At 41.4% G+C, this 25,599-nt stretch overlaps 1 protein-coding gene across 4 annotated transcripts in view; it reads right to left on the bottom strand.

The window, feature by feature from the left end:
* Positions 1–25,599, bottom strand: part of LOC128737874 (uncharacterized) — a 345,115-nt gene that overhangs the window by 183,303 nt on the left and 136,213 nt on the right. For all 4 annotated transcript variants that reach the window (XM_053832615.1, XM_053832616.1, XM_053832617.1 and 1 more), the window contains 4 exons: positions 19,416–21,802; positions 10,498–10,654; positions 10,072–10,185; positions 9,446–9,530 (listed from right to left, as the gene is read on the bottom strand). In XM_053832615.1, coding sequence (XP_053688590.1) covers positions 9,446–9,530; positions 10,072–10,185; positions 10,498–10,654; positions 19,416–21,369 — 2,310 coding nt within the window. In that variant the 5' untranslated portion in view covers positions 21,370–21,802. The remainder of the gene's footprint in view (positions 1–9,445; positions 9,531–10,071; positions 10,186–10,497; positions 10,655–19,415; positions 21,803–25,599) is intronic.

Genomic DNA, 25,599 nt, shown 5'->3' with positions numbered 1-25,599 from the left:
TATTCGGAGGATTCCTATGTAGGGGATTGTCCACGGTGGTGAAATGCTGTCCATTTTTAACATGTTTATCAAACTAGCATTTTCAAGTTACTCGTTGGTTGGTGCATTCTAGCTTTTGAACAAACAACGGTCAAAATACAGCTAATAGAATGTTTTGTAGGAAAAGTATTTAAAACCACTCAGCAAAGTTTTTAGTATGTTTTCCAACCGATTTTTTTTGTATCAAATAGAATAGAAAAGGTCAATAAAATGCATAAAACCTTAGTTGTGGATCTCTATTTTATCACACAGATAAATTTTAAATGAAATAATTTACTCAAAAAATGTTATACTAATTTTTGAAAAATGGTATCCGTTCCGGTTGAGAAACAGTAAAATTTTTCGGTTATGAAACACCTAAAAAATCAATTATTTAATACTTCAGCGATCATGTATTGCTCCATTTGGGACATTATAAACTTTTAGGGCGACAGGATTTATTTAACCTGTTTAAAACACGAACTGTCGGCTTTTTACGTGCATTAATTGCGAATCAAATTTGGCTGATTAAAATATGAAACTGATAATTGACTTTGTATTCAAGTTGTTTTCCGTTGGTAAAGGGTTGGGTTGATTGGTCTATGAGACCCCATAATAACAGCTGCAGATTGTTTATTTATTTATTTGTTTATTTGTAAAAAAAATCATCGGACACAAGGTGGTCTTCATGATATAAACACATATGACAGTAAATACATACAATAGTACAATTACAAATTTATCGTCTACGAGAGAGTCGTCGTTGAAAATTATTAGGCGTCATGTTGAAATCGAACCAACCGTAGAGTTCGTTAAACCGCATTGCCATAAATCGGATAGGGTCGTACAGTCCGTAGTTTGCATTCCGTTCCTGCAAGTGCAGGAAATACCTGGTTCTGAGGGGTCGTTCAGGAGCATACAGATTTAGTAGGCTCAGAAGAGCGGGGCTGTCAATATCTCCTAGTAGCAATCTAGCCAGGAACGTGGCTTGAGCGTTGGCACGTCTTCTTTCAAGAGTCTCCAAGTTAAGCAGACGGCAGCGTTCCTCATATGGCGGAAGGTTTCTGGGATCGCGCCATGGAAGACTGCGCAAAGCATACCGTAGAAATTTGTTCTGCACTGCTTCGATTCTAGTGATCCAAATTTGTTGATATGGACACCAGATCACTGATCCGAATTCCAAAACAGACCTTACAAGTGCATAGTACAAAGATCGAAAACAGTACGGGTCACGGAACTCCTTGGCGATTTTAAAAATAAATCCAAGTTGCTTATTGGCTCTGGAGATAATGTCGTTGTAGTGTATACGGAAGGTTAGTGCGCTATCCAGGACGACACCAAGATCACGAATGTGGTAGACGCGTTGTAACAAATGTCCTGCCATGTTGTAGCTAAAAGCTATGGGCTTATTTTTACGATGAAACGAGATGGCGAAGCACTTTGAGATGCTGACGGTAAGCATGTTATTCGAGCACCAATCTTCAAATTTATCCACAAGGCGTTGCAGTTCAATGCAGTCGGAGTCCCTTTTAATTGCTTTAAAGATTTTTACATCGTCAGCATAGAACGATCGACAGCCAGGTGGCAGAAGAGCTGATAGTTCGTTTATAAAAAGAGAAAAGAGCAAGGGTCCAAGGTTGCTCCCCTGTGGCACGCCAGAGATGTTGTTGAACGAGTCGGAGACGTCTGATCCGATCTTCACACTTAGCCTACGGTGTGTTAGGTACGAACGTAGCCACTTGCAGAACGGTGCGGAAACTCCCAGCTTCTCCAGCCTAGCAAGGAGGATGCCGTGATCCACCCGATCAAACGCAGCTTTCAGGTCCGTATACACTGCATCAATTTGCACCCCTTCATTCATGTTGCGCAGGCAGAACGAGACGAAATCGACGAGATTCGTGGAAACTGAACGTTTTGGAAAAAACCATGCTGGTCTGAGGAAATGTAGTGTTGGCAGCTAGCGAACAAAGCGTCATTCACGATTATCTCGTTTCGATGCACGCTCGTCGAATCACACTTTCAATTCAATTTTCTCGGCTTGGTGCTTCTCAACAAATGGTCAAATGGCTGTACTCACATCTCAGCGGTAGAGTATTGCGTGTAAAACTCGGCTCTAGTATTTCATCAGTGTTTACTAATAAGTCTGGAGTTCCCCAAGATAGCAACATGGGACCTTTGCTTTTCGTGTTGTTCTTTAACGACGTCACTTTATCGCTTGGTATTGTTGCAAATTAATGTACGTTGACGACCTGAAATTGTTTGCTCCAATACAAATGGTGAATGGTGCAAACCGAACTGGCTCATTGTGAGCATTGCTAAATGCGAGGGGATGAGTTTTTACCGCATTAAAAACCCGATTTGCTTCAGCTGCACTATTGATGGTATTGAGTTGCGCAAAGTGGACCAAGTTAGTGATCTTGGCGTCTTACTGGACCCAAAATTGACGTTTAACTTATATCGTGAGCTAATTATCTCTAGAGCATCTCGGCAGATTCATTTTTAAGATTGGACGAAATTTTGAGGATTCGCATTGTCTAAAATCACTGTATTGCGTCCTAGTTCGCCCGCTGTTGGAGAACTGTAGTTTGGTGTGGTTCCCTTAACAGCTAACCTAGAACATACGGATTGAACGCGTGCAAAGAAGATTTATTCGACTTGCTTTACGACATCTTCTATGGAACCACCCAGATAACTTGCCCCCTTATGCAGATAGATGCCGTTAACTGGAACTTGACACACTAGAACCTAGACGCAAAATGCAACAGGCATTAGTTGTAGCCAAAATTATCAACGGCGAAGTTGACTCTCCAACGCTATTGACCATGCTCAATTTCCGGGCATCACAACGGCCATTACGCTCAACGGGATTATTGCAAACGCAGTTTCACCGGACTGCATTCGATTACAACGAGCCAATTACTGAATGCATTAGAACTTTTTCGAAGTTGGAAGAACTGTTCAATTTCGGTGAACCAACGGACTTGTTTGCGCACAAGCTACGTAGTTTGGATTTTATTTAACTTAAGTTTTATTCCTGTAGATAAATTCAAGGTCAGATGAATTATCCCAAATAAATAAATTAATAAATAAATAAATAAATAGCGACATTGAATGACTTACAGGACAGTCAATCCTCTTGCCGCAACCCTCTGCGCGATTCGAAAGGACTCGAGAGTGTCCCCGAAACGCGCACGTAGCACATCACTCGCTCCAGGGTAGCTTGGATCCCGCGTCAGTTTGTCCGTAAAACCGTACTCGTGCATTATCTGTTCTCGTTCAACTGTATCGTATGCTGCCTTGAAATCCACGAAAATATGATGCGTGGGCACGTTGTATTCTCAACATTTCTGGAGGTTTTGTCGGAGAGTAAAAATTTTATCCGAAGTTGCACGGGCCCCCATGAAACCCACCTGATACTGCCCTACGAATTCACTTCCTATTGGGGATAGACGCAACAAAATCTGGGAAAAATCTTATAATCTTATAGGCGGCGTTGATCAACGTGATGCCGCGGTAATTACAGCAATCTAGCTGGTCGCCCTTTTTGTAGATGGAACAGACTATACCTTCCATCCACGCCTCCGGTAGTTTCTTCTCCTCCCAAAACCTAGAAATTATCCTATGAAGTGCCGTTGCTAGCGGTTCTTGGCCATTTTTGTAGAGCTCTGCCGGGAGTCGGTCCTTTCGGCGGCTCTATTATTCTTTAGTTGACTAATTTTTCGCCGAATCTCTTCGAGATCGGGAGCCGTCACGCTGTTTTCGTTTGTAGGCACACCGAGGTTAACTTCCATTGCATCTCCTGCTGCTATATCGCTGTTGAGGTGCTTATCGAAATATTACTTCCACCTGTCGACCACCTAGCGCTCGTTTGTGATTAGATCCCCTTCCTTGTCCCTACACATGTCAGGTGTGTAGCTCTTATGAGTTTGGTTCACTTTCTCGTAAAACTAGCGCGTGCCAGAAGCCCGGAATTGTTGTTCCAGCTCCTCACGATCTCTATCCTCCTTCTGGCGCTTTTCCTCCACAGGACCGTGGCAAATCATTCCGCGCTCGTGGATACTTGGCCAAATTCTCTTTCGTGAATATGCTTAGATAGTTTTTCCAAGCTCTTTTTTTCCTCTCTATCACTTGTTGGCATTTCCCGTCAAACCAATCATTTCGTGCACTCGAGGTTTCTACTCCAAGCACCGCGGTTGTGGCCTCGTTGACTCCATCCATTTTCGAGGGTCGAACCATCCACAGAGGAAGGCAGAGTTTCATCCAGAACGCACGCCTAGTTTTCGGCAATTAGCGGGTTGTTTAGCTGTAAACTGTTGAACCGAGAAGGCCGGCTTTGTCGCGAGGTATAAACCGTCGATAGTTTTGAACACACGTGTACTGTCCGGGTAGTGGTCTGAGTCGATATCCGTACCCCGTAGGGAGCGTACGTTGGTGATGTTCGAGAAAAACCGGCCCTCGATGAGAATATGGTCGATTTGGTTCGAAGTTCGTTGGTCAGGTGATCTCAAGGTGGCTTTGTAGATATCTTTGTGAGGAAAGAAAGTGCTTCTGGCCATCATGCCTCGGGAAGCTGCAAAGTTGATGCATCGCTGGCCATTATTGTTCGTGTCGGTGTGCAGGTTATGGGTCCCGAACATCGGTCTATACATTGATTCCCTGCCGACCTGGGCGTTCATATCCCCAATGACGATCTTGATGTCCCGTCGTGAGCAGCTGTCGCAAAAAGAAGCAAAAACCTTTAAAATAAGTGTTTCTCAAGGCGTTTTTATTAAAATTTTCCTTAAAAGGTGTGATAAAGCTGATTGCTTTTATTTATCAATTTGCAGCTCTGGTACCGTTTTACAATTCGTTTTGTGACGTGAAAAGCTTATCTCTTTTAGTTTCGTTGCAATTTGTTTTAAACGTATGGTTTTAAGTGTTGAATTAGTGTTTGAAAACTGTACAAACTTGTACATTACGCATAGCACACTAGATTACCGCGTGCGACGGACACGGTCTGAAGCATATTGAAAACAATAACGAAACAGACTTTTCGGGTCTCTCTGGAACATTACTGAAAACGATTGCATTATTAAAATGTATTCTCCGGAAGAACTCGCGGACATTCACTTTTGCTATGGCTTCGCTAATTATGTAGCAACGACAGCCCAGCATGAGTATGGTTGTAGATTTTCTGATCGTCGGCTACCCAATGCAAGCGAGTGAACACAAATGCAGAAGTGTTCGTTTTGTTACACAACGATTTTAATTCAGGGACGTCTACGACAACGGACCGTCGCTTTCGAGAAGGGACGTTATTTTCAACGAGACTTCGAGGGGAGCATCATCACCTAGTGGCGTCAGCGATTGACTATGAAATTTTATGGACGAGCAATCATCTCAAGACAAGCACAAGGCAAATTGCGGCACAACCTTAGGTCACAGTGGAGGTGTGGAGCGTGCTGAACTGGATAAAAATGCATCCTTTCTACACTACAGGTCCAAGAGCTGCCGCCTGCGAAGAAACCTAAGTGGCTTGAGTTTTGCAGGATTATGCAAGCAAACGTGGAGGCGAACTCTTAAATTTATGAAAAACATTGTTATTGCTGTTGTTGTTTTTTATACGTGTCAGATTGTGTTCGTCGCTCGCGGTAATCTACTTTGCTAAGAGTGATGCATGAATTCGTGCAGTTTTCAGATACTAATTCTACACCTAGCATGATACGTTTAAAATGAAATTGCGACGAAACTAAAAGAGATAGACGTTTACGTCAAAGAACAAATTGTAGAACGGTAGGTGCCAGAGCTTCAAATTGGTAAATAAAAGCAGACGATTTTATCTCAACTTTTTAGGAGAAATTTGATAAAAACGCATTGAGAAACACTTATTTCAAAGCTTTTTGCTTCTAAAAAGTAACTAAATGTCATAAACTATAAGATTTAGAGCAATTTCTTTACAAAATTTTCTCAGCTTTCGAATGAAAGTAACAGAATTGAGCTAGCTAGCATAGTTTTTGTACTAATTTAATGCAAACAGAACCAAAAACTTATAATGTTTAATAACATATGTGAATATGATCATATGCGTAGAAGGATTTTATTCGTCAAATGTGATCCTCTATCACCTCCTGAAATATCTGCAATAAGCTACCTAACACCCTGTAGGCAACAACGATTTTTATTTTAATTTATTAAAGAAGTATAAATCTATTTGTCTATCCTGCATGCTGTTCAACATCGCTCTTGAGGGGGTGATCCGACGAGCGGGCATCGAAACGTGAGGCACGATTTGTACCAAGAGTAGCCAACTTATAATGGTTTGGTTCTTCGATATCATTGCCAGGAACTTTGCGACGGCGGAAGCAATCTACGCCAGACTGAAAGCGGAGTCTAGGCGAATTAGGCTAAAAATAAATGCGTCGAAGACCAAATACATGAAAGGAAGAGGCTCAAAGGAAACAAATGCGCGCCTCCCACGGACGGTAACCGTTGACGGCGACGAACTAGAAGTGGTAGAGGAGTTCGTGTATTTGGGATCGCTGGTGACCGCGGAGAATAACACTAGTAAGGAGATCCAGCGGCGCATCCAAGCGGGAAATCGGGCCTACTTTGCCCTTCGTAAAATGCTACGATCAGGAAGCATACGCCGCCGCACGAAGCTAACAATGTACAAAACCATTATTAGACCGGTAGTTCTTTATGAACTTGAAGCCGTGACGCTGGTTACGGAGGACATACGCGCCCTTGCCGTGTTTGAGCGGAAAGTGCTGCGGACGATATTTGGCGGAGTACAAACTGAAAGCGGAGAGTGGCGGAGGCGTATGAATCACGAGCTACAGTCTGCTTGGGGAGACTCCCATCGTACATCTAGTGAAAGTTAGCAGGCTACGGTGGGCCGGACACGTCGTAAGGATGCCGGACGACAGTGCGACGAAAATAGTATCCTTCAACAACCCCACCGGCACCAGGAACAGGGGGGGCCCAACGTGCACGATGACTCGACCAGGTCAAAAGCGATTTGCGACTTCTGAGACGACTAGGGAATTGGCGACGAGTGGCCCAAGACCGAGTTGAATGGAGACGAGTGCTTGAAACAGAACGAGCCACCGCTGCTCTATGCTGCTGTAGAAGAAGAAATCGATTTGAAAATTCAAAATTTTCTTAATTGCCATGCAATACACCTTTAGAGTTGCAACTCTATTAAAGTTCTTATTTTTGAGACGTCTTCAATTGGTTTATTATTTCCTTATGATATCTGCTAGGTATATAAATATCTTATACGACTATCTCTCTTTCTCTCTCTCTCTCTCTCTTTCTCTCTGATTTGAATGATACTTTCTACGAGTCTAAAGTGAAACAGATAATATTTTTCCATTGGTCAATTCACGAGCGACATATCAAAACATCGAATGAGAAAGCTTCTTGGGTCTCTTTTCTTATGCTTATCACGAATGCATTTCAATGCAATTTTTCTTAAAAATTGGCTAGCCAATAATGCTAGCAACCGTTGCATAAAACAAATGCATTCAGGTGCATTTGCATCAGCAGGATAAGCGAAAGAGAGGAGACAAGAAGAGAATCTCTTATTTGCCCATTCGACCTTTTGACATGTGACTCGAGAATTGACTATTACGACTCAAGAATAGTTTTTAAAAGAGCGTGTATATTTTTAAAGAAATCTTTCTGATAGAAAATCGATAAACTTCATGTAGAAAAGATACACTGAAAAAAGTTTTTTTTATTTCTTCAAAAAATTGAATATGTTAACTGCTATGAAGGGACAGATACAGACTGGGGAAATACTGCCGGGGTTTATGTTGGTTGATATTATTCCACTCGTATACTTCAAATTAGGTTTTTGATCTCTTTTCATTTTACATTCATGAAAAGCTTGGAAAATGTATGAAAAATCTTTGCATTTGTTTTTCACAAGCATAATTCCAAGTTTGCATTACGAATTTAACTGCTTTAAATGATATTTAGTTGCAACAGTTGAGATATTTGTTAATAAGCTTTAGAGTAGGGCGGGGCATAAGTGCGATGTTTGAAGTTGTCATCAATTTTCGTGAGATATGAAAAAGGACAACAACATAATATATTTTATAGTGATGCAGTAGCTCAATGTCTTCATATTCAACTATAAATCATCTGCAGTAATAGGGTTTTGCAAAATAAATTCTTCTTTCTTTTGATCAAGTGCAGATTCGCACTTTTACCCCACTAGCGGGGCAAAAGTGCGTATACCGCGGGGCAAAAGTGCGAAGCTCGAATCCATGAAATTAGCACAACAGTAACTAACAAAACCGTATTATCTTCAATCTGCGTTATATTTCGGTAAGGAATATTCTCAATTTGCACCTTTTCTATTTTGCGCTAGTGTATTGCAGCCTCCGTTAGATCGAAACTTTTCCAAACGTTTGTTTTTTACAAAGTTTGTCTTTTGTTTCATTAGCGGAAAAACATTGTTTTTCTTCGGCCAGCCTCTGTAGAGCACACAGTTTTCTGCAGATCTTCCAGTTCTAGTATCTGTAATATAGTGCCTAAAGCTGTATATAATTAGCTATACATTTTTGCCTCGTCCGTGAATCGCACTTTTGCCCCGTCCGTGAATCGAACTTTTACCCCGCTAGGCGCTTGACGGAGTTAGATTAAATTACGGAAAAGCGAAATATATTTTGTAAATTATTTTCACCGTATTTTCAAAATAGATATCTGAGTGATGTAAAACACTGCTACAAATTTTCAACAAGTAATATCCTCCTGTTGATATCGTATTTGCCGTATATAGAATAATTACATTAAAACCGCTCTAAACTAACATTTGCACCTAACTCAGCAACTATGCTTCGTAAGCAACTAAAGTTTACGTTAGATTCAAGCTGTCAAGCTAATGGGTGACTACTTTATCCATCCATGCCAATGTAGAAAATTTACTCAGAATCTGCACCGATAAATCATTGAATCGCACTTTTACCCGCATCGCACTCCTTACTCTACCGAATTTTCATAAAAAGGTTGCTCTTCTGAATGATATCATGGTTGAATTTTACTTTATATCGATAGTTTAAATATAAGCATCAATAGGACTCAGATTCCATTAGACAGACAAAGGAACTGTTGCCGATAAATGCATTAATGATTTGGTAAAACCAAATGGAACGCTACGAATTAGAGCTTTCTGACGCAGTAGAGTGAGAAAGCCGAAGTCAAACTTTCAGCTCTGTTCTCAAACCTTTATCAAAGAAAATCTAATGATGCAGAAGCTCTTTGTGACAACAGCCTGCGCAGCGACTGACTTCGTTAGAACGACGTCGTCCGTCGGTTGCTCACCGTCGTGGTCGTCGTCGAGCAAATGACACGATAAATGTGCGATACCGTATTATACGATGGCTGTGGGTTGGTGCGCTGTTTGGCGCACGAAAGCAACATAGAAACTGTAATGACCTACCTTAACGCTTTGATCGTCCAAATCATGAACCAGGATTTTCCGTTTCTTGTGTCTTTTCTTCTTGCAGTGATGATGCTGGTGATGTCTGGGTGGTGGTTGAGAAAGTAAGAACGGAAGCGGCAAAGTGAAAAAGTTAATCAGTTTGTCGAGTGCCACAGATGTTATGGGGAACGTGACATAGTGCCTCGTGAAAGAATGTGGCTTGGCGGCCTGACGAAGGATGTTGAAGAGAAACTTTTAAACAAACTTGGTTTAGCAAAAGCTGTACTAATTCAACAGTTTATAAAATATCATATAATATGTATTAAAATCTTATTCCTTTCGAAAGAAAGTGTGAAAGTGTTTAGGAACATGTTCAACATGTGGTAGTTTCTCCGAATAGATGGCTGCACTGTGTTAAACAAATAACTACGCTTAGTCAGCGCTAAAATGGCTTGAAATCACAAATATTTTTCCACTTTATCGCCTAATAATATGCACAATAAAGTCAATGATCCATCAATGATTGGTATAGTATAGTGCATAATGCATCATAACCACATCTTTTCAACCGACACTGTACCGACCCGCCTTAGCTTGCAAGGATGCAGCGTGCACCACTTTTCGGCGGGTGCCATGATACTCACCTATGTTTATGTCTTCTTTTATGTTCAGGCACTATCGAATCCAGCTCACCGTGCCGGTCGGGTTCAAGCTGCAGCGAGACGTCGTACATGAAATCCTCATCGTATGGGAATTGGCTGAAAATATTTCCGAGGGAGACGAAAAGAAATAAAAAGACTTCTATTGAGACTAGCTGAAGCAGCCAGAAGGAAGGAGCAGTAGAGTAACACGCAGTATCGTTTAGGGCACTATTGAAGCTAATCTGAAAATCCCTCCGGAGTTGATGATCTTATTGTTTTGGCAGGTTTTTGTTTTGGCTTGCAGTTACATCCCTGTTTTACTGCGATGGCTTTTCAGCAGGGAATACTTGGCATGAAGCATTTTAGAAAACGAAAAGTTACTGCCCTCCTTCACGAAAACGTAGCAAGTGCAGGGTATTGTTAACTTACATCGGTTGATTGGGCGGTCGGCTGAGTATACAGTGCTGAAGCCCGCTGCTGCCGAAACCTCCCGGCGCCGTCCCGCTGGGTCCTGCTCCGACTAGACCACCTCCGGTACTAGTGGTAGGAAATACAATTACCGGATCCGAACATCGCTTCAAATATTCTAGAACAGGAGGATGAGAGACAAAGTTACTTTGAGAAAATCGACGCTCTTGACACTGAGGACAGATATGAGTAGAACATCATCGAGATGTGATGTGATGAAAGAAACAGAGATGGCTCGAAACGGTGCCGACGCGATGTGCTTGAGGTCGGATGGTTCCCTGGAGCAGAACTATGATGACCGTTTATTATCCATGATTGTCTCGAGATGGCCACACAGATGATGAAACCAGAGGCTGCTGAGTGCGAGGTGATAAATGATACCTAAAGGAATCAATCGACAGCGTACAATCACACTTATATGTAGCTAACATGCATTCCAATACACACGCAACTCCCGAAGGTTAATAGCAAGCGTAACATAAACAATACAGTGGGATGCAGAATATATTTCTAGTTTCAGTTTTAGTATGAAAACATTAATAAAGCATAAAATTTTCTGAGTTTATCTAAAATTAAGCGAATGAGTGTCTGTTTTCTACCTATCATAAAGTTAACTTCAATAAGAACAAACAAATAATGTTGTTGTTTTCGTACAAAACTAGTTTTACGAGATGAAATTAAAAACATTACAGTGTTATATAAATATATTACTAAAATGTACTATGCCGCTTGTTTGAAAAAGGTCACTCAATCGAAACCAATTATTGTATCTTTAAATTGAGTTTAAACTTGCACGAAATGCCCTTTTCTCTTTGATTAAACTTAAACAAAGTAGTACCACAAGTCGGTAGTAATCACAAAAAAACTCTCCATTTCCGGCCGCTGCCAACAATATAGAAATGAAACACATGTGTATATATTCATAAGTGAAAGAAATTCAACAATGCCAGCATACCCGCTGGCTTCTAATTCATCTTCTCTGACCGATGAACCTATTGTTAGACGGTAAAAATTACTCAAGATTTCAGCTCAGCTGAGACACTGAAAAGAACAAATGTCGGGCTCGGTTGGCCTCGGGGAACATATGATGCTGGTCTTACAAATCGGTATGTTTTTGATACATTGAAATTTTTTCATGCATGCTCTTTTACATTCCATGCAAAATTAGGTCGCTTTGGGTAGGTGGCACATAACCCGGTCGTAAAAATAGCGAGGTTCACTTATCAACTGGCGTTTCAGTTTCATTTTAATGGCCCTTGAAGGTTTTTCTTACATTTTTAATTGTATTCCTCTTTATGCTTTATTTGTAAATTTAATTCCAGTTTTTTTTCTACACTCAAATCTCGTTTTACATCCACTATTGGGGGGATGGAAAAATAATCGGTTGTAAAAAAGAGGACGTTAATTCAAATTTCGGACGTAAAAAAGGTGACGTAAAACGAAATCATGTAAAATTAATGGACTCAAAAAGAGATTCTAGTATAATTGTATTTTGATTTAGTTTTTTAGGCTGCAATGAAGTTTTGATATAAGGTTTTAATTTATATCTCAAACTCATCTGTATTCTATTTTAATGCAAAACTGTCATTTTCGTTGTTCTGTGGAAAACAATTTTACACAATTTATTAACTAACATCTGACTTGATCAACCTCATGCATTTGTGTTGACATATTACTGAACATAGTTGTTTTATAGTAGCCCTAGGCTAGAACAAAACGGTAAGGTAATAGAGCGAAAAATAAGTTAAAGTTAAAGTTAAAGTTAAAGGGACATTGGGGTCCCAGGGATCATTGAAGCTTACTACATTGATTGCTTACTAGCTTCGTAGTTCGTTTCTTTTTACGAAATTACGAGATCTGCGGGTTGAAACAAGCTAGTAATATAGAAATTTTTCAACTTTATCGGATATTAATTCAAAAATTCACAGCTCTTGAATCAAACAGATATTTTGTGATAAAATTGTAAATAAATTTTCTGGTGAATCAAGAAAATATGCTACCGAGAAAAAAATTACCGCTATTTTTTCACAGTGCAGTGGTGGAGAAGTCCAACGAATGGTTGAAAGAACTATGCTTTGCTTCAAGCAAAGTTTTCAAACAATTGTTCAGTTCAGTATTGCCGAATCTTTCAGAGGGAAACCTTTCATGATAGAACCTGAAAATTTTTCGATCTGATAAGGAACCGAATCGTTGTTCGTGATAATTGAGTTTTCGGTATACTACCTCACCGGGGTTGCGATACCTACATCCCGCTGATGGGTCTGCCATCTTAGGTATAGCTTGCGGGATACAACATTTCATATTCAGCCGCCCGTTACGAGACAGACGCTGTGTGAGCCGCCCCTCACCTGGAGAACAGGTGTTCTAGTTCGCACCTCCTAGCTTGGCTGCTTCAGTAAGTGCATGAAGCATTTTCTGGTAAGGCCATAGACCGTCATCATTTGACTTAGATCTGCATGGAGGCGCCTGTGATGTGAAATGATTGTGCTGGTAACCTGCTTACCGACAAAACGGCGGTAGCAGCCAGGTGGAAGGAGCACTTTCAGACACTATTGAATGGAGAGGTAAATGCGGAGATCAGCAGGGACAGGATAGAAATTGTAAGCGATGGTCAAGCTGTGGAGCCACCAACACAGGAGGAGGTTAAGAAGGCAATCAGTGAGCTGAAAAACGGTAAGGCTGCTGGGAAGGACGGTATCCCGGCTGAACTTCTAAAAGTGGGGAGCGAGCGGCTGTACGAAGTAATCCACCGGATCATTGTCAGGATCTGGGAGGAAGAACAAATGCCGGAGGAGTGGTTGGATGGCCTCATTTACCAATTTTCAAAAAGAGACATCGAATGGAGTGTAAAAACTATCGAGGAATTACATTGCTCAATTCTGCCTACAAGGTGCTTTCCCGTATCCTGTTCTGCAGACTGAGACCGTTAGCGGAGTCCTTCGTCGGCGAGTACCAAGCTGGTTTTCGTGGGGGTCGCTCCACGACGGATCAGATGTTTGCCCTGCGTCAGCTGCTAGACAAGTTCCGGGAGTACAACTTGCAGACACACCATCTGTTTGTGGACTTTAAAGCGGCGTACGATTCAGTTAAACGAAATGAGCTGTGGCGGATAATACTAGAACATGGTTTTCCGACGAAACTAGTTACGCTGATTCGTGCGACGCTGGACGGATCCAAATCATGCGTTAGAATAGCGGGTGAGACCTCAGCTGCTTTCGTGACGTTGGATGGACTGAAGCAAGGGGACGCACTCTCTAACCTGCTATTCAACTTTGCCTTGGAAGGTGCATTACGAAGGGCAAACGTGGAAAGGAATGGAACTATCATCACGAAATCTCACATGCTTCTTGGTTTTGCGGATGACGTCGATATCATCGGAATCAACCGTAGAGCAGTGGAAGAAGCCTTCAGGCCCTTTAAAAGGGAAGCTGCGAGATTGGGACTTACCGTTAATACCGCCAAAACGAAGTACATGGTTGCTGGTAGGGAACGTGGGAGCCGAGGTGCAGTTAGATGGGGAACGATATGAAGTAGTGGAGGAATTTATGTACCTTGGTACACTCGTGACATGTGACAACGATGTAAGCCGCGAAGTGAAACGACGAGTTGCAGCCGCGAATCGGGCTTTCTACGGATTACGTAGCCAGCTGAAGTCCCGTAGTTTGCAAACTGGCGCTCTACAGAACACTAATCCTCCCGGTGGCTCTTTACGGACACGAATCATGGACGCTAAAGGAAGCTGATCGGCGAGTGCTTGGGGTTTTTGAGCGTAAAATTCTGCGATCTATACTTGTTGGCAAAATGGAAAATTGAGTGTGGCGCAGACGCATGAATCACGAGCTGTACCAAGTATACAAATATGCTGATATAGTGAAGGTAGTGCAATGTGGCAGGCTGCGGTGGGCTGGACACGTGGCCAGAATGCCCGATGAAAGAGTAGCCAAAACTATTTTCAGCAGAGAACCAGGTAGAGACCGTAGACTCCAAGGCAGACCCCGCACCCGGTGGGTGTGTGCTGTCGAAGACGATGCACGTTCAGCTGGTGTTCGTGGGGATTGGAGAACGGTAGCCCAGGACCGACGGTACTGGAGAACCATAATTCGTTCGGCGCAGGATCGTTAACGGACCGTTGCCACTAAAGTAAGTAAAGTAAGTAAGGCACCGAATCACTGAATCGATGTCACAAAACGGATGGGGACAAAATGTCCATTTTATGACATAGATACAGACATTTTTTTTAATTGAAATATCCATAACCTCTACAAATTAAGACATTTTCAGATACAAGTGATTGCTTTCGATAGATTAATTTTTCTAGTAGTGAAACATTTCGATATTAGTAGTGGCCAGACGACACCACAGATATTGTGGGTTATCGGAGGATATGTCGAATCTGATGTTTTAAATTTCTAGTCGACTGGTGAATGATCAATGATGGTAAAAAACTTTACTGATTGCCTTTGATTACCATTAATTTTTGGTAAACCTGCTCTTATGATTACTAAAAATTAGTGATTACCAAGGACTAATTAAGATTGTAATTGATTATGGTATTGGTTACCGTCGGTTACTTATTTCACACGTAAGTAATTACAAAAGTAATCTTTGATTACCACACACTTATACACCTTACTGAAAACTGCTTGCGCACACGCGATTTGTTGCTACTGTTGGGGGGTTTCCCATTGTGCTGTTGCAGAGCTTTGCAAACAGGGGGAAATCAAACCACCAAAACAACCCCAAATTAGCAATCTCTAGCAGTAGAGCGCACACTCCCTTTTGTTGCTATAAGCTTTCATATGCTTATAGAGGGCGCTTAAGTTAAACATCAGATACAATTGCGACTTTAAACATCGAACAATGCGTACTCTGTGTTAAATCGCTTCATATTTGTATCTATTACTTAATAGTCTATATTAAACCAGACTGAGACGCTGGGGTTTTAACCAGATTACTAACCTCTGTACATTGTTGTATCACGAATTTTTATCGCTGCATCTTGACCCCATCTTTTCGGGCCCCGAACAAATCCTACCCCGAATGACAGAGTGTTCATTAGGTGCTCGCACCAGCTGTAGTTTAGCTGACACAGACACATGTATTGGTTTCAACTTTGCACATAAAGAGCTACGATTTTTACCAAGAAAATATGTTGTTCTGTCAGGAGCCTGGTTTTGGTTACAGACAAGGCTCTTATATATTAGAAGAAAAAGATGATTTACGCATGTTGTGGCCTTTACAGTAGATGTTACTAGCATTACGTTTACGGAAATGGAAATTGTTTCTCAACGGATTTGTGTTCTTTTGTCATCAATTGAACATGTTCCCTCTTGTCGGCTTTTTTATTCTTAACCTGCAACAACGCAAAAATCAGACATATACCAAAGATGCGTTATGTATTTTATTTTGATTCTGAAGTTTGCAGTTTCTTCCCAACTCATATCTGCGGTTTTCTTACATCCAATAGGTTGCTAAATATATGTTCTCAATGCTAAAACAAATGAAAATCTAAATATACATAATTCAATAATAAGAATTATTAAGTTAAGTTTAGGTGTCCAGCAGACTATCACGTCGGCATAATCGTTAAGATTGGGGCACCTCAGCCGCAGAAGGCCCGCCCGGTTAGCTTCGAGGTACGATACTGGTCTAACAAGCCAGTCGTCGTATGTTCGAATCTCGGCTAGGCGGTGCATGCTAGCTAGAGTCAGTAGGATCGTTACACTGGCCCCGTAAATTTCCTAAGGTATTATAGAGAAAAACGACAAGAAATAGTTCTAATTACTCTAATATCTATTCAAAAAAAATATTCAAAATTTCCACCAAAAGAATTTTCAATAAATTTTTCAGAAGTAAGAAAGCTCTAATGACCGATTTATTTTAAGCATGCTGTCAGTAATCAAAAAGCAAGTTTGTCGACTAGATGCTATTTAATTCTGTCCCATGCCGTTTGTATTTAAGTCAGATTACCACCGGTGAGGTCCAAGCTTAGAACAAAGAGTACTCCAATCTATAAAAGGGGAGACAAATGTAATGTCGTAAATTACAAAGGAATAACCACTCTGTGTGATGAATCCAAGATATTCGAGACTGTCATGAAAGACCCGTTATTTGCAGCAGCCAGGCAGAATTATATAAGCAACCTACAACATGGATTCTTTCCCGGACGGTCTGTAGAATCAAATTTGGTGAACTTTGCATGGTTCTGCGTAAATAATATGAGTGCCAAAGCACAAGTTGATACCGTTTATACTGATTTGAAAGCCGCTTTTGATACCGTTAATCATACTATTCTTTTGAGCAAACTGTAGAAACTTGGGTGTACCACAAAGTTGTACAGATAGTAGGAAACAAACCTTACGGATAGACAAATTTACGTAAACTTACTAACTGCCGGTCTGCTGCGTTTGTAAATAGTTTTGGTGCACCACAGGGTAGCAATTTCGAACCACTTCTATTATGTATCTACATAAAAGTTGCAGCGTTACAACTTAATGAAGGTGGAAGGCTTTGTTTCGCTGATAATTTGAAAAGTTATCTTGTAGTTAGATGAATCGAGGACTTCAGAAAGCTTTTGGACTTCTTTAGTGATTGGTGCGTAAGGAATCAATTGTTATTGAGTGTAGAGAAATGTTGCGTCATCAGCTTTCATCACACTAGAAGTGCAACAGAGTTTGATTACAAAATTTCCGGAGCCAAACTGAATAAGATGGAACAGGTGAAGGTTGGAGTAATACTTGACGAGAAACTCACCATGAAATCCCAAATTTCTGCTATAATTGAAAAGTCCAATCGTTGTCTTGGGTTCATATTTCAGATCGCTGATGAATTCAATGATCTGATTTTCTTTAAAGCTCTCTACTGGTCTATTGTACGGTCGACGTTGGAGTTTGCGAGCATCGTTTGGAACCCGTAGGAGTCTGCCTGGTCCGTTAGACCAAAAAACGTACAGCAAATATTTTTACGCTATGCACTTCGTCATGTTCCCTGGAGGGATCAGTAATATTTAAAGTCGTACGAAGATCGCTTTCGCCTGTTGGGTTTGAGCACGCTAAGTCGACATAGACAAATTTCGCAATCTTTTCAGACAATTCAACTGCTTTGCTGACGTTTTTAATTATGATGAATCATTACGCATTTACCGTCAACGAGTTCTTGCACCTGACAATATAAATGGGTCATTCCACGCCAAGTGTCTGAGACCCGTGTAGTCGATCTTCTCGGATTTCTACCAAATTCGAACATTTTCAAAGAAAATTGCCCAAGGAATCCGAAAAAATAGTATTCTTTAGCACCTGCGCTGCTAAATATTTTTTAATTCGCTTTGAAAACTAAATTTCTATTTTTCTCTCAAAGAATACAATTTGAAATTCAAATGGAGCGGAACTTATAAAAATAGGACCGAAAAAACTCGCCACTTGTCTGCACCGACTGTTTGCAAGCATTTAGAATACCTAACAGCTGTCGCAGGTATGAAACGATTCGGTTGCCTGCTCACGCTACAAAAAAAGATAAAAAGCTAGACTATCGTGCGACCAGCGTTCTTAATGTCGCCTACAAAGTGCTCTCCTAGATCATTTTCCGTCGACTATCACCAATTACGAATATATTTGTGGTAATTTACCAGCTTTGTTGAGGAACGGTAAACATCACGCCAAATGTCTACGTTGCGGCAGGTCCTCCAAAAAGATCGTGATTACAGAGTCCTCAAGCACCATTTAAACATCGATTTCAAAACTGCATATGACACCGTCGACCGTACAAAGCTATGGAAATTCATAGACGAGAATGGTTTTCCCGATCAGACTGATCAAAGTTACAATGAATGGTACACAGTGTGTGTGCAGATTTCGGATAGATTGTCAAGTTCATTCAAATTCCACATGGAGCTTAAACAGAACAGCAGAAAAAGCGAAGCAGAGCAGAGAAATTCGAGATGAAGATAAATACTTTCAAAATAAAATGCATGCTGGCAAAATCGGCGTTGCTTTGCTAAGTTATGCTCACTAACGCATATTTAACTGAATCGCTTACTTAATAGACGCAAAATACAAAATCCTTGTATGGAGCAATTGCAATGGCGCAAAGTTCCTCTGGACTTTATCTGGATATTTCAGCGGAGAAAGGAATATCTGTATGGTATAAACAATTTCTTTTTTCTAACGACGTATACCAGTCGACTTAACTTTTTTGGCCTAATATCAAGAATTTTCAGTTTGCCTGAATCTACATTTCTCGCATTAAGCATTTATTCTTCCCCAACGGTATAAACACTGTAGCTTGAAATTTATCAGGGATATCAGAACATTCCAAGCGTATATAAAAACAGTAGTACTAGGCTGTTAGATACATAATATGATTTAGATATGATTAATAGTTAGAAGCATTAAAATATTTAGCAACGAGATAACGTCAAATGCATGCTACACGTAATATGTCGCTTTATGGAAGTTTCTTGTGTAAAACCCATTTGCGAGTGTTTTTTTGGTTAAATCGTCATAAAATTTTCACCATTTTTGTGTGTTTTATGTTTAGACAGTGTGAATATTTTATACAGGAAACCCCATATTCCATATTAAATTCTTAATTATAATAAACATTTCATGCTACAAATTCACCACGTTTGAATTAACGGGAAACTAGCAGTCATTAATTTTTCGTCGTAGAGCCCAATTTCGGAAGCAGTTTTTGAGCCTAAAAGCGGGGTTCTGTTTATAGAAATGTATTCACTATATTCTCTTTGCCAATCTGAACACAACGAATATATTTTCATGAACAAAATTTTTGTTTCAAACAAAAAAACTGCTTTTGAAATTTGCAGAATCGATGACGACTAATTTCACCTTAAGGCAAAAAACAGTTCAGAGTTGCATACTTACTGTACTTTCGCTTGTTGAGCTTTTCCTCGTCGCTTTCATTGAGCTCGGCCATCATCACCGGGTCGTCACCATAATCGTCCCACGCGCTGCTAGCAGCGACCGTCGTTGCCCGATTGAAGCTATCTCTACTGTAGCGGTCTCGTGACGATTTGTGTCGATCGTGTTTCTTCGACTGCTTCGACTGGTGCTGCTGTGGGTTCGATGCCCCGCTGCTGGGTCGGTAGTGTAGTTCCACATCGCAGCTTGATTGTCTCAGGAAACCGTGCCGATGCTTCCGCCCGGTACCGTTTCCGCTTTCACTGAGCTCGCTGATGATTGTCGTTGTCAGTTGTGCCGGTTTCGTTTGCTGGCTGTATTCCTGATTGGGTAGTTGAGCTTGTGCGGAGTATGTGCCGGACCGGCTGCCACCACCAGCAGCGGACAGTCGATGCAGCTTGATCATATCACTAACCGGCGACGCGGATTGACGCATCGTTATCACAGGTAGATTGGGAGACGTCAGCTGGTTAAAGCTTTCGATGAGTCCCGGCGTTTGCGGTGGCGTCTGGTCGTACTCGACCACCACATCACTCAGGCGCTTCGAATGCCGATGGTGATGATGATGATGCTGATGATGATGGTCGGAACTCGTAGATGCCGGGTTCAATTTGTTCTTCCTACTAGCGCTACTACTACTGCTATCGCCTACTACTAATGCTGACTTTTTCTGGCTAGCACTAAAACTACCGCTTCGCTTGCTGCCTTCTAGTAGTGCTGGCTGATGTTTGTCCATCGGTATCACAATAGAGTTACAGTTGCTAAGATTGCTAGTGGCGCCGCTAGTGTCTCCGTTTCCGGCGCCAGTTTCTCGACTGAGATCGATTACAAACGAGGTGTCTTCGATGTCTTTGTTCGATTTCGTCGGTACCTGGTGCAATGAGGTCGTCTGATAAGTTGCAGTACTAAACGTCAAATGTCGTGCTTCGGTCGACTTTTGACGCGGAAGAATCGGGCTGTTCTGGGCACTGATTGATTTGGCTTCGAGAACGCGTAGCCGATGCACTCCGAGCAAAGACGGCTGCCTGGGTGAGCCTTGACAATATTTGCTAATATTCTTAATTATCGGAACCGGATCGGAGGCAATGCTCCGTTTCATATCGGAAATTTCACTTGCGTCCAACTCGATGGACACGTTGGTTCCACTATCTTCGAGGTCATACTGGGTACTAAGCGGATCGGAATGTGGTTCTATTTCTATGGATACACTAACTGGTTCTAATGTGCTACATCGTTCCCTAAATCGACCGTCATTCGACATAATTGATTTCCTATCGTCGTCTATAGATTGTGCTATCGCGTCGCTCTTCAATGAAGTGCGGTCATCGATGAGGATACATCCTCCAACCGCCCCTGCACTTTCGCTATCTACCTGATCCACGTTCACCGACGTCACACCACCGTTGACCGTTTCGGATGTTCCAAAAAGATTGCCTTCCAATTCCGATTTTGAATGAAAGCTTCCCGATCTCGCCTCGGTATCATCGACTCCTGTTGGTAACAAATTTCCGTCGGCGTCGACCAGCGAAGACAAATCACCAATCTCGACGATAACTTCATCAATGCCGTCGCTGATAATTGAATTTTCCGGTGGTGCGTCACCGACGGTTTTGATTTCATTTTCAACATTCTCCACTGGCGCCACTTCCTCTTCCGCTTGTTCGTTGTCCCCGGTAGGGGAAGCATTTTTCGGTTTGCTACTCTCAATGCTACCATTTTTTCCCGACTTCCTGCAAGACTTCCGCCCGAACAAAATCCTCCGAATTACTTTAGATTTTTTATTTCGCTTCTTCTGCTCACACTCGCGTTTGATTGCGAGTATTTTGTTTTCAACAAGTGTTGAAAACACCGCCTCAAACCGTATCGCTCGGCTCAGATCTTCGTACGTTTCGGTGCATACCGCTTTGTCAACCTTCATCTTCCAAGTCTAACCTTTGAACCTGGAACGGTGCGGCAGGAACAGCAGCAATGGTGGAGCATTGGTAACGGTGCTCTCAACCGAGCCGTGCTGCCTCTTACGTTTGGAGAGCTTCCGACTAGGAGCTAGGAATCTCAAAACACAATAAATCGGGATGTTTATGGGGACACAATTTTTACGTGCTGAAGATAGCTTTCCTTTTGGCTGCCATCCTTGCTCACAGTGGAACTATTTGCAAGCGCAAGCGAAATAAAATCGTTTATTGTACTCTGTATGTCGTTTCGGGAGAAAGCATTGCACTAATCGCTTGAAAATTACGACTCTGCTATTATTTTCAGATAAGCTTTTTTTGTTGCACGCTCCCTGCGGGTCCGGGGACACACGGCTACTGCACTGCTGGATAATTGTTTTCAATCTTTGGCCGTGGAAAAATCTGCGGAATGGGACATAAAGAGAAAGAGATACTTTAGTAGTGGTTCATGATGGTTGAACAAACAAACTGATAACGGTGCGGTAAGACAGGAAACTTCAGTAGTAAAAACAAAATTTAAAGTAATAACTCCCGATGTTGGTGCCCCATAAAGTGAGTTTAATGGTTGTTATTATAAACCGGATAACCGATGCTGTGCGAAAGTAAATCACCTGCTATCGGTCTGATTCCACATAATAACACTAAAGGCAAGCTGCTGTACTTTATGGAAACTTCATGGTAAAAATTTAAATCCTGCCAATATTTTTTGTTGTTGGTGATGCTAAACTGGCGAAAAAAAATCATGAACGCATTATCCACGCAAGACTGTGTGCGATTCGCACAACGTTCGAAATTATTCTGCATGAAACTAGTGCCAACAGTATAATGTAATAATTTACAGCAATTTACATTTCACTGGTTTCAAAGTTTTTCCAATGCAGCGAAAGTACATAACATAAAAAGATGCCGTTACAACAGAGCTCGCTACTGTAGTAGTTTGTGTCGTCCAGTATACTGGAAGAAAACATTAATATTCCGGTTGCTGCACAAAGGATGAACGGATTCATATTAACGTTGTATTAAAATTAAGCGTTATATTTTTTTATTTCAATTAAGTCGAAGTCGAAGTTTCAAACTGATGCTGATCAGCACATTACAGTTATGAACAGGATTATGCCGTGTTCTTAAAATAATGTGAATTCTCTGTAGAACACAGAGTATCCAATGCGTAAAAGTGGAATTATCGCGTAACTTTTGAAAAAGTTGTAAGTAACAAGTACATAAGTGAGCTTATTATGGAGATGCCAATGCATTTGGATACGGTTTAAAAAGTTACGGCCATTCTAGTGAATTTTGCGATACTAAAAATGATGTAGACCTTAGAGGGGTTAATTATTCCTCCTACATCTAGGTCGGACTCCAACAGTGATAACCAGGCCTAAATATTGCTAATAAGATGTCCGTACCAACTACACACTCAATTCTATTGTATCATGCGTCTGAAAGGACGGAGATTGACTATAGCCAAGGCTGTTACTACGTCCAAGTCTAAATGCAAAACTAAATCCAAGTTGAAGTTCAAGTCCAACTCTAAGTTGAGGCCCAAGACAAATCCCAAAGTTAAGCGCTAGACCATACGCAAGGTCAAGCTTGGGCCCCAGGCCTACGCCAAAAGCCGGTCCCAGGTAAACCCCAACACCACCCAAGTAACAATGTGGGTTTTATTACGTTCTTATTATGGCATTTATGACCAAAATTGGTCATGAAAATCGCAATAAGAGTGCAATAAAACTGTCATTGTTACTTGGGCATGTTCTGGTCAAAACCTAAAGTCCAAACCCAAGGCTAAGTCTAATTCCAAAGCTAGGTCCAAGTCCAAGTTTACGCCCAAGGTCAAGTCACGTCTAAGCTTAAGGCCAAGTCTCGTCTGAGCTCAATACCAAGTGCAAATCTAGGTCAATATTCAAGGTAATGTCCAGGCATGTCTAGGCCCAATGTCATATTCAGGCTATGTTCAGGCCTAAGGCCAAGACCAGTTCCAGGACCAAGACCAGGCCCAAAATCAAGTCCCAGCCTCGCTTCAAGTCCCACCTTCAGTCCAAGAACCAATTTATTACAGCTCTCACTTTTAGTCCAAGATCCAGCCTCAGTCCAATTCCAATCCACAGTCTCAGTGCAAGTCTCAGCCTTGGTACAAGTCGCAGTCACAGTCTAAGTCATAGATGCAGGCCAAGTCCCACACGCAGTCCAAGACTTAGCATCAGTCCAAGTCTCGGTTTCAGTCCAAGTGCCACCTTCAGTCCAAGTCCCAACCTCAGTCCAAGATCGAGCCTCAGTCCAAGATCGAGCCTCAGTCCAAGTCCCAGCCTCAATCCAAGTTCAAATCCAAGTTCAAGTTTAAGTTCCAGTCTCAGTCTCGATCCAAGTCCTAGCTTCAGTCCAAGTCCCAGTTTCAGTTCAAGTTCAAGCCTCAGTTCATCTCCAAACCTTAGTTCAAGTCCCACCTTCAGTCCAAGTCCAAGTCCTACTCTCAGTCCAAGTTCCACTCTCAGTCCAAGTCCCACCATCAGTCCAAGTTCCAGTCTCGGTCCAAGTTCCAGCCTCAGTCCAAGTTCCAGCCTCAGTCCAAGCTCAAGTCCAACTCCAAGCTTTAGCCCCTGTCTCAGTCCAAGTTCCACCCTCAGCCCAGAGCCCAAATTTCAACTTGAGTTCAAATCCCACTCTCAGTCCAAGTCCCATCCTCAGTCCTAGTCTCAACCTCAGTCCAAGGTTCAGCCTCAATCCAAGTCCAAGTTCCAGCTTCAGTCTCACTCCAAGTCCCCGCCTAAGTCCTAGTACCACCCTTAGTTTAAGTTCCATTTTCGGTTCAAGTTGCAGCCTCAGTTCAAGTTCAAGCCCAACTCCAAGCCCCAGCCTCTGCCTCAGTCCAAGTTCCTCCCTCAGCCCACATTTCAGCCTTAGTTCAAGTTCCAAGCTCAGTCCAAGTCTCAGCCTCAGTTCAAGCTCCAGATTCAATCCAAGTCCCAGCCTTAGACCAAGACCCAACATCAGTTCAAGACTCAACCTTGTTTCAAATCCCTGTCCATGTTCTAGTCTAAATCCAAGTCTAAGCCGAAATCAAATTCCATATGAAATTGGATGTTAGTTGAATTTCATCAATTCATTGAATCTCAAATCCAATTGAGATTAGACTTGCAATTACATTTGTAATTGGACTTGGAATTGGAATTCAAATTTTAGTAGAAATTTGACTTAAAGTCAGAGTTTAAATTTGATTTAGAATTAGAAATAAATTACACTTGAAATTGGGTTTAAAATTGGACGTGCAGTTTGGCTTGGAATTCAACTTGACCTTGTTACTGTCCAATTAGACATGAATTAGGACTTGAACACCAAATTTAGCTTAAAATTAGGATTGACATGTTTCTTCTAACTTTCTGAAACGGTTTACCTCTTTTGAAATCCTTTTTTTTCTTTTTCCATTTATCCGTCTTTTCAATACCTTTTTCTTGGTTTTTACTTGAACTTTTCTTCTTTATTCTTGCGTTTCTCCACTTTTTTTCTATTTTTGTTTCTTTCTGTCTCGTGCTTTCTGTTTCATTGTTCCGTTTTTCTACGTTTCCTGTCCCTTTTTCTGTTTTTTCTTGTTTTCAGTTCTCTCTGATCTTTTATTATTATCTACCGTTCTTCGCCGTCTTCAATGTAGTTTTATCTATTTACTTGTTTTTTTCTTAATGTTTTTCCTTCTTCTTTTTCTGCCCGATTTTTCCATTGCATTCCCGTTCTCAACTTGCTCTCTTGATAATCCATTTTACATGTTTCCTTTATCGGCTTTCTCTCTCTCTCACCCACACTCGCACACACACACACACACACACACACACACACACACACACACACACACACACACACACACACACACACACACACACACACACACACACACACACACACACACACACACACACACACACAAACACATTCACTCTCTGTTTATCTTTCCGCATTTCCATTTTACTGCCGTCTCCTGCCTTTTTCTCTTCTTTCTCTGTTCCGTTTTTCAAACTTCTCAGTCCAGATTTTTCTCTTTTTCTTTTTTCTGTTAGTTTTCATCGTTTTCTTTCATGTCCGGCCTGCTTTTTCCTGTTTTCCAATGTCTTTTTTTTGTATTCTGCCCCGTTAATTCCTTTTCTATTTTTTTGCTTGCATCTGTTCCGTTATTCCTTTAAATATGTTTTGTTTTTCTTCCTATTCTGTTA

Source organism: Sabethes cyaneus, chromosome 2 (genome assembly GCF_943734655.1).
Source record: "Sabethes cyaneus chromosome 2, idSabCyanKW18_F2, whole genome shotgun sequence".
Classification (NCBI taxonomy): Eukaryota; Metazoa; Arthropoda; class Insecta; order Diptera; family Culicidae; genus Sabethes; species Sabethes cyaneus.
Note: the sequence above shows the minus strand (reverse complement) of the source record. Positions and strands in the feature narration are given on the sequence as shown.